The sequence below is a fragment of the Rhinoderma darwinii genome, chromosome 7 (genome assembly GCF_050947455.1).
Source record: "Rhinoderma darwinii isolate aRhiDar2 chromosome 7, aRhiDar2.hap1, whole genome shotgun sequence".
NCBI classification, from domain to species: Eukaryota; Metazoa; Chordata; class Amphibia; order Anura; family Rhinodermatidae; genus Rhinoderma; species Rhinoderma darwinii.
In genome coordinates this window covers 72,362,926-72,381,688 of record NC_134693.1, presented here as the reverse complement: position 1 = coordinate 72,381,688, position 18,763 = coordinate 72,362,926, and the positions used below count along the sequence as shown (strand labels likewise).

Below are 18,763 nucleotides of genomic sequence, written 5' to 3'. Positions count from 1 at the left end.
CAATGTAGATTACAGTAACGTTTTTATTTTTTAAAAACGAGCATTTTTGGCCAAGTTATGACCATTTTTGTATTTATGCAAATGACGCTTGCAAAAGTACAACTGGGCGTGTTTACAGTAAAAGTCCAACTGGGCGTGTATTATGTGCGTACATCGGGGCGTTTTTACTTCTTTTACTAGCTGGGCGTTCGGAATGGGAGTGTATGATGCTGACGAATCAGCATCATCCACTTCTGTTCGTTAACACCCAGCTTCTGGCAGTGCAAACACACAGCGTGTTCACTCACTTCCTGCCCCAGGTCCTGCATCGTGTCGGCCACATCGGCACCAGAGGCTACAGTTGATTCTGCAGCAGCATCAGCGTTTGCAGGTAAGTAGCTACATCGACTTACCTGCAAACGCCGATGCTGCTGCAGAATCAACTGTAGCCTCTGGTGCCGATGTGTCCTCGCTCGTCCGACACGATGCAGGACCTGGGGCAGGAAGTGAGTGACGACACAGCGTGATCTCTCGAGAACACGCTGTGTCTGCACTGCCAGAAGCTGGGCGTTCTGAAGAGAAGTGGATGATACTTCTCGTCAGAACGCCCAGCTAGTAAAAGATGTAAACACGGCCAGATGTAATACACATAATACACGCCCAGTTGGACTTTTACTTTAAACATGCCCAGTTGGACTTTAGCAAGCCTCATTTGCATAAATACAAAAATGGTCATAACTTGGCCAAAAATGCTCGTTTTAAAAAAAATAAAAACGTTACTCTTATCTACATTGCAGCGCCGATCTGAAATGAATGGAGAGGAGTGCATGATGCTGATTGTTCAGCGTCATACACTCCTCTGTACAACGCCCACTTGGTCTAAAGTAAAAACACGCCCACTTGGGCATTAAGCAACTCATTAGCATAAATCTAAAATCGCTAATAAAGTGGTGAAAACAGATCGTTTTTTCTAAATAAAAAGCACTGCTGTCACCTACATTATAGCGCCCATCTCCTTATGTAGGAGATAGGGCACTTATAATGTGGTGACAGAGCCTCTTTAACTATCATCCATAACTATACATTGGATTGCATGAAGTCCTTAACAGCGATGCAACTATACATGGCATGTCGTAAAGGGGTACATTTTCCTTTGTACTTTTACTTTGTTTGCTTTCTTTCTGTATAATCCACTTTTGCAGTTGCGCTGTTGGTTACATGCGCTGCTGCCGATAAACAGACGCTCCTACTAAGGCCCCATGCACACGACAGGAAAAAAACTCAGTTTTTGCGGACCGCAATTGCGGTCCGCAAAAACGGAGCCATTCACTTTCATTGAACACTGACACCTCTCCGTAGCACTACGGAAGGGTGTCAGTGCCGTGGAAATGTTCCGGGAATTATGGAACATGTCCTTTGTTTCGCATTTTGCGGGCCGTGCTCCCATACTTTGTATTGGAGCACGGCCCGAAAATGCGGCTGTCAGCGGCCGGCCGTGCCCGCAATCGCGGGCCGTGATTGCGGGCACAGTCGTGTGCATGGGGCCTAAGAGTGTATTGAAGCAGGGAAACAACAACTACCATAGTTATTTCAACCTTCTCAACTATAAGGGCGGATTTACACTAACGTGTAATACGTCTGTGCAACGCACGTGCTTTTCACGCGCGTCGCACAGACCCATGCTAGTCTATGGGGCAGTGCAGACTGTCAGTGTTTTTTGCGCAGCGTGAGTCCGCTGCGTAAAACTCACGACAGGTCCTATATTTCTGCGTTTTTCGCGCATCACGCACCCATTGAACTCAATGGGTGTGTGAAAATCACGCATGCCACACGGAGGCACCTCCGTGGGACGTGCATGATTCGCGCAACAGTAGGCAAACTATGATTGCAAACAAGAAAGCACCATGTGCTTTTCTGTTTCCAAACATCCAAACAGAGTGTCATAATGATGGCGGCTGCGCGAAGCACGCAGCCGCGCACTATATGATCATGACACACGGAGCTGTTAAGTGCCTTTTGCGCGCGCAAAACGCTGCGTTTTTTGCGTGCGCAAAACGCACACGCTCGTGTAAATCCGCCCTAAGACACAGGTCCATCCTAGTCCAATTTATAATCCTACTGTGTAAATCCAGAGGAAGGCAAAACCCCCCATGAGGTTGATGCTGTTTGCCTCATTAGGGGAAAAATTCCTCCCGGACTGCAGATATGGAAAACAGAATAAATCCCTGGATCAATGTTCCATCTCCATAATCTAGTGCTCATAAGCTGTAATATTATATTTTTCAAGAAAGGCATCCAGGCCCTTTTTGAACTTGTTCAAAGAATCAACCACAGCATCCTGTGACAGAGTTTACTGTGAGACTATGGAAGAGTCTCTGTGATGGGGATGAAACCTTTTTCTCCTCTAGACATAGAGGATGCCCCCCTTGTCCTTGTTACAGGCCCAGGTGTAAAAAGATTAGTAGAAAGATCTCTGTACTGTCAAATTTTGTACAGCGCATTTGGAAAGTTTTCAGACCCTTAACTTTCTTCAAATTTTATGTTGAGGCCTTGGGGAAAAAAAATTACATTTATTTTTTTAATTTAGCACATCATTCTGCACTCAATACCCCATATTGACAAAGTGAAAACAGAATTGTAGAAATTTTTTGCAGATTTATTAAAAATGAAAAACGCAACTTTTGCGCGGACATAAGTATTCAGACCCCTTGCTATGACACTTGAAATTTTGTGCTGGGGCCTCCCATTTCTCTAGATCATGTTTGAAATGGTTCTACACCTTGATTGGACACCATTTGGGAAGACACACCCTTGTCTATATATGTTCTGACCGGATTTGTCAATGTTTAGACCACACCAGGATTTCGTGTGGGTGCATACATAGGGGCCCAACCCGATCTAATAAAAGAAGGTACTATGCACACCAGTAGGAGTCATTTTAAAAAGTGGTTTTAATTATTTTGCCAGTATCTGTTCAACGTCTGTCTCATCCTTGACCTTCCGCAGGCACTACAAATTAATGAATGAATATATATATATATATATATATATATATATTAAACTCCATATATAACATAAGTGTCAATAATCCTGTCAAGTTACTTATATCTAGAATAGACATATAAAAATACAAAACTCTTTGCTAGAAGCAGTATATAATATTGATAGCCGTGAATGGTACGAACCGATCCTTATCACAATATGCATAAAATATATGAAAATTAGTACATACAATATATTTAATGCACTACATATAATACAGAGGAATCTGCCAAGAACAGAAAAAAATTGCAAACCTAAACAGTGCATAGTATGTAACCAGCAATATTTTGTGTAAAGTCATTATCAAGCCAGAATAGATCCTAATGTGAAGAAATGATATCTACTAGTAATTGTTGAGGAAATGGGGGATAATGCATCCAGAAACCTATGGAACGTGTGAGACATATGATGTAAGTGGGGCGACCTGGGGTAGTATGTATAGAAGATATACGTGTTGTACAGTTATATGGACTAGAATGTACTAGAACATTTGGAAGCGTAATGGACTATATCATCTAATCCGTAAAGATACTATCCGTAGGCCGGGGTAGCTATTCCAGTCAAGCCCATGGGAGTATGCATACTACACCACATATTACAAACCCCTCCACCTCTTTTATTTTTCTTATCCCTTCTAAATACTGTGTAACACTCCACATTTGTTACTCAGTCATGGCACTCATCCCGCCAGGTTTCTGTTATGCCCACTACATAATAATCCATGTCGGTCATTAGAATCTCCAACTCGTCCATTTTACTTGCAAGACTTCTTGCAAATGCTAGCCTGCATTTGATCTTACTGAAACCTTTAATATTCTTAGGTCCGTATTTATTCCTAGTCCCCTCCCTACTCTGCTTGCTATCTCATTAACCCCTTCTGTATCCCACTCCCTATGTAGTGTATCTAATCCCGCTTGTTTCCCCACCCTCCCTCCTCCCAGATCCTAGTTTAAAAGCTCTTCCAGCCATCTAACCATTCTTTTCCCCAGCACAGCTGCACCCTCCCCATTTAGATGCAGCCCGTCCCTACCATAGCTTGTAGCAAACAGAAGTCAGCCCAGTTCTCCATGAACCCAAACCCTTCCTTTCTGCACCAATTTATAAGCCATTTATTTAACTCCCTAATCTCCTGCTGTCTTTCTAGTGACGCTCGTGGCACTGGTAAGTATTTCTGAAAACTCTACCTTGAAGGTCCTGGACTTTAGCTTCTCTCCTAGTTCCCTAAAATAATTTTTTAAGGACCTGCCATCTCCCACTGGCTTTCATTGGTACCGATGTGTACCATGACCGCTGGGTCTTCCAAAGCCCCACCCAACAATCTGTCTATTCGATCCGCCATGTGCCAAACCAGAGCACCCAGCAGAGAACCTTGTTCAGCATTCACGGTTGCCGTGACACATGACCCTATCTGTCCGCCTAATAGAATCCCCTACCACCAGCATCGGTCTGGCCTTTGCTGCACTCCTAGTTCCATCCGTCATTGTCCTGGTTGCTAGGAGCAACGCCCTGCTGTAGCGATGCTGGTCCTGGACTTGCATCCCTAATATCAGCCAAACAGGCATATTTACTAGGTTGTGCCAGTTCAGGACTAGCCTACCTGGCACTTTTTCCTCTACCCCTTCCCTCCCCTTACAGTGGAGGTTAAACTTACAGGTTTATGCTATCTGGGCTCACTTTTTGACCCGTTTTTGAATTTTGGCACCACATTTGCTGTGTCAATCCAGTGGAACAGACCCAGTCATGATAGAATGCTTAAAGAGGCTTTGTCACCAGATTTTGCAACCCCTATCTGCTATTGCAGCAGATAGGCGCTGCAATGTAGATTACAGTAACGTTTTTATTTTTAAAAAACGAGCATTTTTGGCCAAGTTATGACCATTTTCGTATTTATGCAAATGAGGCTTGTAAAAGTACAACTGGGCGTGTATTATGTGCGTACATCGGGGCGTGTTTACTACTTTTACTAGCTGGGCGTTGTGTATAGAAGTGTCATCCACTTCTCTTCACAACGCCAAGCTTCTGGCAGTGCAGACACAGCCGTGTTCTCCAGAGATCACGCTGTGTCGTCACTCACAGGTCCTGCATCGTGTCAGACGAGCGAGGACACATCGGCACCAGAGGCTACAGATGATTCTGCAGCAGCATCGGCGTTTGCAGGTAAGTCGATGTAGCTACTTACCTGCAAATGCTGATGCTGCTGCAGAATCAACTGTAGCCTCTGGTGCCGACACGATGCAGGACCTGTGAGTGACGTCACAGATCTGCACTGCCAGAAGCTGGGCGTTCTGAAGAGAAGTGGATGATACTTCTCATCAGAGCGCCCAGCTAGTAAAAGTAGTAAACACGCCCCGATGTACACACATAATACACGCCCAGTTGTACTTTTACTTTTCAACACGCCCAGTTGTACTTTTGCAAGCCTCATTTGCATAAATACGAAAATGGTCATAACTTGGCCAAAAATGCTCGTTTTTTCAAAATAAAAACGTTACTGTAATCTACATTGCAGCGCCTATCTGCTGCAATAGCAGATAGGGGTTGCAAAATCTGGTGACAGAGCCTCTTTAAATGTAAGGTAGTTTACCATCCGGACCCGGTGATTTGTATATTTGTGTTCTTAAGTCGTCGTCCCTCGCCCTCTCTCAGCGCTGTTCTTCTCGCTCTGTCACCTCCTCCTGTTGTCCTAGCTTGTCCCTCCCACTCTAGTTTAAATTCTGCAGCCAACTAATCAAGCATCGGAGCTCTTGTGTTCTTGAATAGGGAGATACGTCTGTTTCCTTTGTGGAGAAGAGAAGTCAGGTTAGAGAAGGAGAACTGTGTGCAGGGACAGATGAGAGAGGTAGAAGGGACAGACGGCAGAAGACAATCGTAGAAGCATTTTACAAACACTCCAAGGCTGAGCCTGCCAGGCTCTATTCCAGCAGTGTATCTGTTCTGTTTACAGACAGTTGCTAGCAGAAGAAAATCAGGATGATCTGCTTACTTATAAAGTCTCTACTGTTTGGTCCCAGAATGCAGCTTAGCAGACCATAGATGGAGCGTCACAAATGATCTGTGACCATTCCTTATATGGGCAGGGCAGAGAGTAATAGTCACATGATCTGTGATTAATAATTAGGTGGGGGTCGCTGTGCAGAGGACTGGGATTACATGCAGTGACTTTTCGTATTTTGTGGACCAAAAGTGGAAAACAAATTACGAAACGTCACTGACTCACGATGTAAACATCTGCAGGGCAGTCACATGACTGCACATCAGCTGGGCTTCCATGGGCATGTTTGAAAATAAGAGTACATTACAAAGTGTGTGGTTGTAGCACCATTAACCCCTTAGTGACCACTAATACGCCTTTTTACGTGATTCACTAATGGGCTTTAGGCTAGGATGACGCCTTTTCACGTCAGCCTAGTCTAAGTCCTGCACGGGTCTCCCGTGCAGGCAGGAGCCGGGGCTCTGCTGTCTGATGACAGCTGAGCTCCTGCTCCAACGCCCGCGATCGAAGTTTACTTCGATCGCGGCCGTTTAACCCGTTAACCCCTTCAGGACTGAGCCTGTTTTGGCCTTCAGGACGAAGCCGATTTTTCAAATCTGACATGTGTCACTTTATGTGGTAATAACTCCGGAATGCTTTTACCTATCCAAGCGATTCTGAGATTGTTTTCTCGTGACATATTGTACTTTATGTTAGTGAAAAAATTTGGTTGATAAATTCAATATTTATTTGTAAAAAACACCAAGATTTGGAGAAAATTTGCAAAAATTAGCATTTTTCTCAATTTAAATGTATCTGCTTGTGAAACAGATAGTAATACCACACAAAATAGTCACTAGTTAACATCACCCATATGTCTACTTTATGTTTGCATCGTTTTTTGAACATTGTTTTATTTTTCTAGGACGTTACAAGACTTAGAACTTTAGCAGCGATTTCTCATATTTTCAAGAAAATTTCAAAAGGTGATTTTTACAAGGACCAGTTCAGTTCTGAAGTGGCTTTGAAGACCTTATATATTAGAAAGTCCCCATAAATCACCCCATTTTGAAAACTGGACCCCTCAAAGTATTCAAAACAGCATTCAGAAAGTGTATTAACCCTTTAGGCGTTTCACAGGAATTAAAGCAAAGTAGAGGTGAAAGTTACAAATTTCATTTTTTTTTTACAAAATTCATTTGTAATAATTTTTTTTCTATACCACAGGAGGTTTTACCCGAGAAATTTAACTTATTTTTTATTGCCCAGATTCTGCAGTTTTTAGAAATACCCCACATGTGGCCCTAGTGCGGTCATGGACTGAAACACCGGCCTCAGAAGCAAAGGAGCACCTAGTGGATTTTGGGGCCTCCTTTTTTTTAGCATATATTTTAGGTACCATGTCAGGTTTGAAGAGGTCTTGTGGGGCCAAAACAATAAAGACCCCCAAAAGTGACCTCATTTTGGAAACTACACCCCTCAGGGAATTTATCTAGGGGTATAATTAGCATTTTGAACCCACAGTTTTTTTTGCTAAATTTATTTGAATTAGTTTGTGAAGGTGAAAATCTACTTTTTTTCTGAAAAAACGTAGAAATTTGTAATTTTTTCAAGGAATAAAAGAGAAAAAACACCCCAACATATGTAAAGCAATTTCTCCTGATTATAGCAATACCCCATATGTGGTAATAAACTGCTGTTTGGACCCACAGCAGGACTCAGAAGGGAAGGAGCACCATTTGGATTTTGAAATTCTGATTTTGCTGGTATAGTTTTCAGTGCCATGTCGCGTTTGAATTGCACTGGAGGGAACAAAATAGTGGAATCCCCCGGAAAGTGACCCCATTTTGGAAACTACACTCATCAAGGAATTTTTCTAGGGGTAAAGTTAGCATTTTGACCACACGGTTGTTTTGCTGAATTCATTGGAATTATTCTGTAAAGGTAAAAATCGACTTTTTTTCTGAAAAAAGGTAGCCATTTTTAATTTTTACAAGGAATAAAGGCGAAAAAGCACCCAAACATTTCTAAAACCATTTCTCCCGATTACGTAAATACGCCATATGTGGTAATAAAGTGCTGTTTGGACCCACAGCGGGGCTTAGAAGGCAAGGAGCGCTATTTGGCTTTGGGAGCTCAAATTTAGCTGAAATGGTTTTTGGGTGCCATGTCGCATTTGCAAAGCCCCTGAGAGGCCAAAACAGTGGAAACCCACCAAAAGTGGAAATTACAACACTTAAAGAATCTATCTAGGGGTATAGTGGGCATTTAGACCCCACAAGTCTTTTGCAGGATTTATTAGAATTGGGCCATGAAAATGAATATCAACATTTCTTCCACTAAAATGTTGCATTTTTTTCAATTTCACAAAGGATAAAGGGGGTAAAAGCTGCCCAACATTTGTAAAGCAATTTCTCCCGAGTACGGCTATACCCCACGTGTGGTCATAAATAGTTTTTCATTAGAAAGTAATTAACCCTTTCTGGACTGATCCATTTTTTTCTTTTCATTTTTAGTTTTTTCCTCCCCGCGTTCGAAGAGCCACAACTTTTTTATTTTTCAGTCAATAGAGCGGTAAGAGGGCTTATTTATTGAGGGACGAGCGGTCGTTTTTATTGGTACCATTTTTTGGTACATACAACTGTTTGAGCACTTTTTATTACATTTTTAGCTAGAGCGAAGGTGACCAAAAAAACAGCGATTTTGCCGTTTTAAATTCTTTATTTTTCACGTGAGACGCTCCATACATCACCCCCCACACTAAGACATGCTATGTTGTGGTGCGCGAAGGGGTTAATGCGCAGCGCATGGTGCGGAGTGAAAATTACAATTTTCCACTCATATGCCACTTTAGTGCACTATATGTTATGCCCAGTTTGTGCCACTGAAGACAAATACCTCATAAAATATTAACCGGGTTCTCCCGGGTATGGCGATGCCATATCTGTGGACGTAAACTGGTGTTTGGGCACGCTGCAGGGCTCAGAAGGGAGGGAGCGTCATTTGGCTTTTGGGGCGCAGATGTAGCTTGGTAGTTGTTCTGTTTGGGGTTTTACTGGTGTTTCAGTTTGTAATGTGGGGGCATATGTAATCTGTGCGGGGTACATCAGGGTACATGTTATCTGTGCGGGGTACATCAGGGTACATGTTATCTGTGCGGAGTACATCAGGGTACATGTTATCTGTGCGGGGTACATCAGGGTATAATAAGAGGGTATAATAATGCAGTAAATAAATAATAATCCGCAGATATGTGACCGGTGTCGCACTGGTAAATGGCGCCCAATCTTATCTGCTTTTGGAACACTCCGCACATTTTGCATCGCCATATTCTGAGAGCCAGAACGGTTTTATTTTTTCTCCACCGGAGCTGTGTGAGGGTTTATTCTTTGCGGGACAATCTGTAGTTTTCATTGGTACCATTTTGGGGTACCAGAAATTTTTTTGATCACGTTTTATTCCATTTTTTGGCAAGCAAGGTGACCAAAAACCATCAATTCTGACAATGTTTTTTATTCGTTTTTTTATGGCCTTCACCCTGGGCTATAAATGACCATTATACTTTATTCTGCGGGTCGATACGATTACAGCGATACCAGATGTATATAATTTTGTTATGTTTTGCAGCGTTTGTGCAATAAAATCACTTATTTATAAAATAAATACATTTTTGTGTCACCCTATTCTGAGAGCCATAACGTTTTTATTTTTCAGTCAAAAAAGCGATGTAAGGGCTTGTTTTTTGCGGGACGGGATGTAGTTTGTATTGGTACCATTTTGGCGTACGTGCGACTTTTTGATCACTTTTTATTGTATATTTTGGGAGGGTTGGTAACCAAAAAATTGTGATTCGGGCACTGTTTTTTGTTTATTTTTTTTGCGGTGTTCACCGTGCTGGAAAAATAATATTACAGTTTTATAGTTGGGGTCGTTACGAACGCGGCGATACCAAATATGTGTACTTTTTTTAACGTGTTAATTTTTTTCCTATAATAAAAGACTTATTATAGGAAAAAAAGCATTCTTTGTTTATGTCACTTCTAACTTTTATTTTTACACTTTTTAAAAACATTTTTATTATCTTTTTTTTACTTTTTTTACTTGTCCCACTAGGGGACACTTAGACTGGCAGCTCTGATCGCTGCTGGAACACATTACACTACACACGTAGTGTAATGTGTTCTAACTGTCATTGTGACGTGACAGTCACACTGACAGGAAGCATCGGAGGACGGCCGGGGGCTGATCCTCCGAGGCTTCCGTACATGGCAACCCGGAGGTCATTGTCTGGCCTCTGGTTGCCATGATAAGGATCGCCAGCCCCCGCAAATACATGTGGGGGGCTGCCGATCCGCTGTAAACCTCTTCGATGTGGTGATCGCAATCGACCACCGCATCGAAGGGGTTAATTGCCGATTTCAGCGGCGACAGGCCGCTGATCGGCAACGGGGAGAGCAGGGCTGACACCCTGCACAGTTAACCGCCGCTGCGGTGTAGCGCCGCGCGGCGGTTAACTGTTAAAGCGCGGACGTAACTGTACGCCAAGGTGCGCAAAGTTACTGCTCACCTGGACGTACAGTTACGTCCAGGTGCGGGAAGGGGTTAAATGCCGCCGTCAATAGCGACCGCGGCATTTAACTTTGTTTACAGAGGGAGTGCGCTCCCTCTGTCACCCATCGGCGGCCCGCGAATGAAATCGCGGGTCTCCGATGGGGTGTCATGGCAGCCGGGGGCCTGATAAAAGCCCCCAGGTCTGCCCTGGACATATTCCTGTTAGGACGTGCCGGAGGCACGTCCTAACAGATTGCCTGTCAGATTTACACGGACAGGCAATAATGCTCTGGTATACGAAGTATACCAAAGCATTATAGCAGCGATCGGAACATCGCATAGTAAAGTCCCCTAGTGGGACTAATAAAATCAGTCATCAAAGTGAAATAAATATTATTAATAAAAAGTACAGCAAAAAAATAAATCCATTTTTTTCCATAAAAAGTGGTTTTATTTAGTAAAAGTGTAAAAAAAAAAAAAAAAAAGTACACATATGTGGTATCGCCGCGACCGTAATGACTCCATTAATAAAGTTAATATGTAATTTAAACCGCAAAGTGAACACCGTAAAAAAAAAACGCAAAAAAACATGGCGAAATTGCAATTTTTTTCCATTGCCCCCCAAAAAAGTCATAATAAAAATGAATCAATAAGTCCCACGCACCCCAAAACAGTACCATTCAAAACTACGACTTGTCCCGCAGAAAACAAGCCCAAAAAATCACTACATTGATGGAAAAATAAAAAAATGACGGCTCTTGGAAAGCGACGATGCAAAAACAAATAATTTTAGTTCAAAAGTGTTTTTATTGTGCAAAAGTCGTAAAACATAAAAAAACCTCTACATATGTGGTATCGTCGTAATCGTACCGACCCATAGAATAAAGGTAACATGTTATTTACGCTGCACAGTGAACGGCGTCAATTTAAAAACGCATAGAACAATGGCGGAATTTCAGTTTTTTATAATCCCCCCAAAAAGGTTAATAAAAGTTAATATAAAAATTATATGTACCCAAAAATGGTGCCATTAAAAAGCACAACTAATCCCGCAAAAAACAAGTCCTCATACAGCTATGTAGACGAAAAAATAAGAACGTTATAGCTCTTTGAATGCGACTATAGAAAAACGAATAAAATAGCTTGGTCATTAGGGCCTAAAATAGGCTGGTCACTAAGGGGTTAAACTTTCCCTGCAGGGATTACAAGCAACTCTCCCTGCATTTTCACTGCTGCACACTCGGGCAGAATGGGATAATCAGTAGGGGGTTAAAAGCATTTTACATACATGTCCAAATGGTTCATTCCTCAATGATGTATTGATTAGCTAAATTTTTTTTATCTATGGTGACGGATGCTGGGCAATTATCTTAGAGACGAACGAACCAAAAGATACAGAAAATAATGTTTGTATAGGTTTAGGTATGATTTAACCTCTTAGTGACCGCCAATACGGATTTTTACGACTGTAACCAAAGGGCCTTTTTTCGGTACTTCGGAATAAGCACGGCCCAGGTGTCCCATGCTGGAAGGAGCCAAGCTCATGCTGTAATGCCTGAGATGGGAGGAACCTCTGATCCTGGGGGTTCAACCCCCTTAGATGCTGTGGTCCACGACATTTAAGTGGGTGACAGAGGGAGCCTCCTCCCTTTGTAGACCATCAGTGGCCCAATAGACCATTTTACGCTGACAGAAGGTAATACTGAAGCATACCAAAGCTTATATCCGCTATCAGAAGGTTGCTTTGTCAAGTCCCCCTGGTGGAACTAAATTTTTTTTCCATAGTTCCTTAAACTGCGGAATTGCTTTTTTTTTTTTTTTCCCCCCTCTCACATCCTGCCTCAAAAAAATTAGTTAATACATTCCGTGTACCCCAAAATGCTACCAATGTCAACTGCATCTTGTCCTTCAAATAACAAGCCCACATATAACTACATAAAGGAAAAAATGTAAAATGATAGCTCTTAAATTGCGGCATTTAAAAAAAAACCGCAAATAAAGTTTTTTTTTTTATGTGCAAAAGCAGTAAAAAAAAATACCAAATAACTATACAAATGTGGTATCACCGTAATCGTACAGACCCATAGAATAAAGGACATGTTATGTACGCCGCACTGAACTACCTAAATTTAAAACGCAAAGAACAATGATGGAATGTTTTGGTTCCCTCCCTCAAAAAGTTTTTAAAAAAACTTAAAATATATATCGTTAAGGGTCAGAATAGACTGGTCATTAAAGGATTAATTTGATCTTCAGGTTTTGTGTATGGGTACTGGACTTGAAGTACAGTTACTGGCCTGCTAATCTGGCAGTTGTGAAGGAAACGCTTCTTTTTTTTTTTTTTTCCTTAGTCTTTACGTTCTCTTACAGGATTACATACACCGAGTAGGTCGAACAGCTCGTGCTGGAAGATCTGGAAAAGCTATAACCTTTGTAACACAGTAAGTTTGTTTTGTATATTAAAATTAGTAAGATTGTAAGATTATTGAAGAAGTTCTTGTCTTTAGTAGTGGATTTTCTGTAGAGTACAGTTGATGTTTTAAAATTGTCAACCTTTTATTACATTCATTCCCTTTACAAGTTGGGGCTTTTCCTTAACAGAGTGGAGAATCTGCAGGCGGTTCAAATTTCCAGCAGCTTCCCTTTCAGTTTCTCAGCCAAATGTGTCATCTCCATTGACTGAGTAGTGTGTGAATGGCAGCCTACACTCTGCTGGGATGCACATTATTTTGGCTGGGAATACACAGCGCTCCAAATCTCCTGTATAGATTTGAAAGATAACATGCTGACAACCACTAGAGTGATTTTAGGAGCTTAAATCACACAGTTATAAATTGAAGTCTATAAAACCGTATGCCGTAAGCTCTAATTCTCACCTTTTGTGGTGCTTGCAGGCAGCCAGCATGTTGCGTAGACCTAGATTTAGAAAACAATGGATTTGGAGCTCTTTATCAGATAAAAGATACATTGAAAAATTAAGCAGCGCAGAATTGTGGACCTTAAAACCACATTATGATAAAAGGCGAAGATTCACCTCGATATGGGCGCCTATTAAATGCCGTAATTAAAACAAGCCAGTAACTGCAGCTGCTGAATGGTCCCCTCCAACTCCCATCTGACAAGACCATAGACTGTATACTAATTAGCGTTAAACTTGGCTGAAGTGAGGTTTCGGCATTTAGCAGTTGCAGTAGCAACTAGTGGCAGGTTTCAGTTAGTGCATCTAAGAGATACCCATGAAAAATCTCAGAAATGGGTTACATATCCACATATATTACAGTGGTTATACACCACATAAATTGTATAATGTGTTGCCCACAAGTAACAACGGCTTCCATAACTTCACCCGTCTTGGACAATATAGGCCAAGATGAGACTGTGCTTTTACTGTAATAAACCCTATCCATAAAATACTAATTATTCTTCTCAACTCAGAAGATAGAGGTCTGACTGGCAGTTGCAGTAACCCTATTAAGGCCCTGTTCACATCACATTTTGGCTCTACGTTTAGCGTGCACGTTGGGAAGCGAAAACGTGTCCATAAGGCTCCACTAGCCTGACTGAGTCCACAAGAGCATTCTTTTGGCCTTCATAGGGCTTGTATAAGTCGGTATATCTTTTTTTTGGAGGATGGAATAATGTAGTTTACTACGCTATTCCATCCTGAGGGATCCCGCCAAAAAAACATACCCTACTTCTTTTTCTTTTTTTTTTTTTTTTTTTTTAAATTGGATGCCACTGTATGGTGTCCATAATGGGTATATGTTAAGCGTATACTTTGGGGAGCTTTCCCAGGGCTGGAATCCCCGTGAACAGCATCAGGTAGCGCTCGGCCCAAAGATTCCAGCCCCAGGGAAGCAGCTGACGTCACTGTCCATGTATGGAGTCCCCAGCCAAAGCATCGGTAGTGCTCTGGCCGAGCTCTGGGACTGCACAAGAGCCTGACGTCACTTTCCTTATATGAACAGTGATGCCAGGGGCTGCTCCATCAGTGGAATCCCTGGCCAGAGCATTGCTGATGCTCTGGCTGGGGTTTCCAGCATCTCAAAGCCCCTGACATCGCTGTTCATACATGACGTCAAGGGCTTTCCTAAGATTCTCTGGCCGGGGACTCCATAGTTGAAAGCCCCTGAAATCACGGTAAATATATGGTGCTCCGTGCTTAAAATAGAGCTGTGCCTGGGGATTTCGGGCGATGTATGCCTATACAGTAGGATACGGCGGTGCCTTTAGTCTGAGTTATACGTCAGGACTCCTCCCGATGTATACTTTTGACGGAAGTGAAAAATATTATGTGAACAGGCCCTTAGACCTCTTGCACACGACAGATTGCCATTTCTCACTACATCCAAGTGGCACCCGATTTTATTTTCTCGGAACCGATTCACCCACTAAAGTGAATGGGTCTGTGAAAACTGACGCGACTCTCCGATCCGTGGAAAGATAGAACGTATCCTATCTTTCCGCAGATCACGGATGGGACACGGGTGGCACACACACAGGGCTAAAACATGTTCTCCGAATAAGCTAAGTGTAGTCATTTGTTGGAGCTTGCGCAGCACGTCAAACATCAAAACATCATACACTCTTTGTAGTTTGATTTAACAATTTTATTGATAGTTGATAAAGTCATAAGTTCATATTTGATTTGTCTTTGCATTTTTAAGGTATGATGTGGAGCTGTTTCAACGAATAGAACACCTGATTAGTAAAAAGCTTCCAGCCTTTCCAACGGAAGAAGATGAAGTAATGATGTTAAATGAGCGAGTATCTGAGGCTCAGAGATTTGCGCGCATAGTAAGTTCTCTGATATATTATACATTTTATATTCGGTCACATTGGTTCTATACTTGTTGTATTTATCAGAACGCTTCCGATACCAAGGTTTGAGGCACCTGGAAATTAACATTTTAAAATGAGTCCTGACGGAAAGTTTGTTTTTCTAGAGACACATTATCGTGCCCCATTCCCTGTCCATGCGGACTGCGGTACCTCCTGCTTACCTCTTCTATAACCTCCTGATCTATGTAGTCCTCTTTCCCTTCTGCTACCGAAGTATGCCACTTTGTTATGCTAATGAGGAATTCTAGACCGCAAAGTTGCCACCAGGCTACTTTTGCACGTTACCACGTTCTCCTAGAAGCTTCCCCAAAGTCACATAAGATTGCGGGACACTAGCATACAAGATCCCGGGAAGCTTTGACAATGCCTCTATAAGGTAATGTAAATGCATGTCATCCGTGCAGAGGACATGCACCATCTCTGACCGAAGGGATGCACCTGCTATGGCTTTCTGTAAGGCTCTTAACATACAATGCAGTCAGAATGCTCTGCATCTGTCCTATACTGTTATTTAATGCGAAGTAGTGCTAGCAATACTTAGGCTAGACTACGTGTTGACGGGCATGTGCTGCGTCGTAGGCAACATAGAATAACGCCACTGCAAATGTGACAGCTAGTCAAAGTGACTGCGGCCCGGCTTCACTATTTCATTAGTTTGCAGACAGATGTGAAGCAATCCTTTTGATACAACCGTACGTGATTCTATGTAACAACTGTCATCTGATATAAAGTAAAAGCCTTAATAACATTTTAAATTGATAGCATTTTATTTTAGGTCGTCTTAGTACGACGTGTCCTTCAGATTAAAAAAAAACAAACAGAATTGCGGTGTTACATGTAATTTGAAGGACAGGAGTGGGCGAAAGAAAAATGTCCAGTCCTACTAGTTTTGATCTACCTTGATGATTTTATTCTAATCCTTTGAACCCTTTCCATCTGCATTTTTAAATCTAGATACACAGAAGTTTGTGCACCCATATTAAGTACTATATATAAGGGTCTAAACTAAAGTTCTGCTGATTTTGTCTTTACAGGAACTGAGGGAACACGGAGAAAAGAGAAAACGACCACGAGAAGAGGAAGCCGATGATGCTGAAGGTTCTTTAGGAGTTAGAAAAAAAGTCACCGGAGGGAAGTTAAAGAGAAAAATCCACTGAAAAAAAACAAAAAAACAAGCAAAAGGCTGTAAATTAATCAAACGTCACTGTTACTGGATAAAAACTGTCAGGACAGTTCAGCTTTGGACATCTGCTAAATATTAAAAAAAAACTTTCTACTATTCTGTACGAGTAACTCATTACCAGGACCAAACTGTAGTGATTTTCAACTCTGGGCATTGCTTAATAGAGTTTGAGGAGATGCTTTGTCCTAGTTAATTATTTTAACCTGCATTTTAATGAATTTATTCCCTTATTTATGATGACTTGGCAGTAGTTAAATTTTTATTTTCAACCTCACATGTTGCTTGGGGGTGGTAATAATTAAGGGTTGTTATTTTTCTGATATTTAACCCCTTAAGGATACAGCCTGTTTTGACCTTGCGGACAAAGACTATTTTTTCAAATCTGACATGTTACTTTATGTGGTAATAACATTGGAATGCTTTTAATTATCCAAACGATTCTGAGACTTTTTTTTACTTTTTTTTCTTGTGACACATTGTACTTTATGATAGTGGTAACATTTGGTCGATATATTCAGTGCTTATTTGTGAAAACACCAAAATTTATTGCCAATTTGCAAAAATTAGCATTTTTCTATTTGAACGTGACTGCTTGTGATACAGAGTAATACTACACAAATTAGTTACAAGTTTACATTTCCCACATGTCTACTTTGTTTGTATAATTCTTTTCAACGACCTCTTATTTTTCTAGGATGTTACACGGCTAAAGTTACACTTTTTCGTAAAGACAGGACAAATAGGAAAGGCTGTGGTGTATGTCTGTATGTGAGAAGTGATATGAAGGTGCGAGTGAATGAGACACTAGAGGGTGAAGATTGTGAGGAGGTTGAAACCTTGTGGGTGGAATTACAAAGGGAGGTAAACACTGAAACAATTACTTTTGGTGTAATCTATAGACCCCCCAATATAACTGAGGAGATGGAAGGTCAGCTATATAAACAGATGGAGCGGGCTGCACAGGCTGGTGCTGTAGTGATAATGGGAGATTTTAATTACCGGGATATTAATTGGAGGGGAGACCTTTCCTCAACCTGTTGCAGGAAAATTTTATGGGCCAGTTTGTGGAAGACCCGACTAGAGGTGAAGCTCCGTTGGATCTGGTCATTTCTAATAATGCAGAGCTTGTTGGGAACGTCAATGTTCATGAAAACCTCGGTAACAGTGATCATAATATAGTTATATTTTACCTATACTGTAAAATACAAACACCGGCTGGGAGAGCAAAAACATTTAATTTTAAGAAAGCCAATTTCCCCAGGATGAGGGCTGCAATTCAGGATATAGACTGGGAAGAACTAATGTCAAATGATAAATGGGAGATTTTCAAATCTACTTTGGGTAATTATAGTGCAAAATGTATTCATATAGGTAACAAGTATAAATGACTAAAATTAAACCCCACATGGCTTACACCTTCTGGAAAAAGGGCAACACATAACAAAAAAAGGGCATTTGAAAAATAAAATTCTGAGGGTACAGCTGTAGCTTTTGTAAAATATAAAGGGCTTAATAAAATCTGAAAAAAGGTAATAAAATCAGCAAAAATAGAAAATGAAAGGAAGGTAGCCAAGGATAGTAAAGTAAATCACAAAAAAATCTTAAAGTATAACCTTAGATAGTGGTAATGGGGAGTTGGTCACAGGGGATCAAGAGAAGGCAGTTGCTAAATGGGTTCTTTAGCTCTGTATATACAACAGAAGAAAGAGTAGCTGGTGCCAGTTCTGTTTAATATATCAGTTGATATACTGAATTGGATGAATGTAGATATGGTGCAAGCTAAATTAAATAAACGTACACAAGGCCCCGGGACTAGATGGGTTACACCCTATAGAGTTCTTAAGGAGCTTAGTTCAGTTATTTCTGTCCCCCTCTTCATAATATTTAGAGATTCTCTAGTGACTGGTATAGTGCCAAGGGACTGGCGCAGGGCAAATGTGGTGCCTATTTTCAAAAAGGGCACTAGGTCTTCCCCAGGTAATTATAGACCAGTAAGCCTCACACCCATTGTGGGGAAAATGTTTGAGGGACTATACAGGATTAAGTGACAAAAAATAGTATTATAAGTGACAGCCAGCACGGTTTTATTAAGGACAGAAGCTGTCAAACCAACCTGATTTGTTTTTATGAAGAGCTGAGCAGAAGCCTAGACAGAGGGGCCGCTGTGGATATAGTGTTTTCGGACTTTGCAAAGG

The 18,763-nt window shown here is 41.4% G+C and overlaps 1 protein-coding gene across 1 annotated transcript in view; it reads left to right on the top strand.

Annotated features, from left to right (window-relative positions):
* DDX47 (DEAD-box helicase 47) overlaps positions 1 to 17,003 on the top strand; it is a 104,861-nt gene extending 87,858 nt beyond the window's left edge. Inside the window, exons 10-12 of the mRNA XM_075833538.1 lie at positions 12,914 to 12,984; positions 15,211 to 15,340; positions 16,420 to 17,003. Coding sequence (XP_075689653.1) covers positions 12,914 to 12,984; positions 15,211 to 15,340; positions 16,420 to 16,542 — 324 coding nt within the window. The 3' untranslated portion in view covers positions 16,543 to 17,003. The remainder of the gene's footprint in view (positions 1 to 12,913; positions 12,985 to 15,210; positions 15,341 to 16,419) is intronic.
* Positions 17,004 to 18,763: the final 1,760 nt, after the last annotated feature.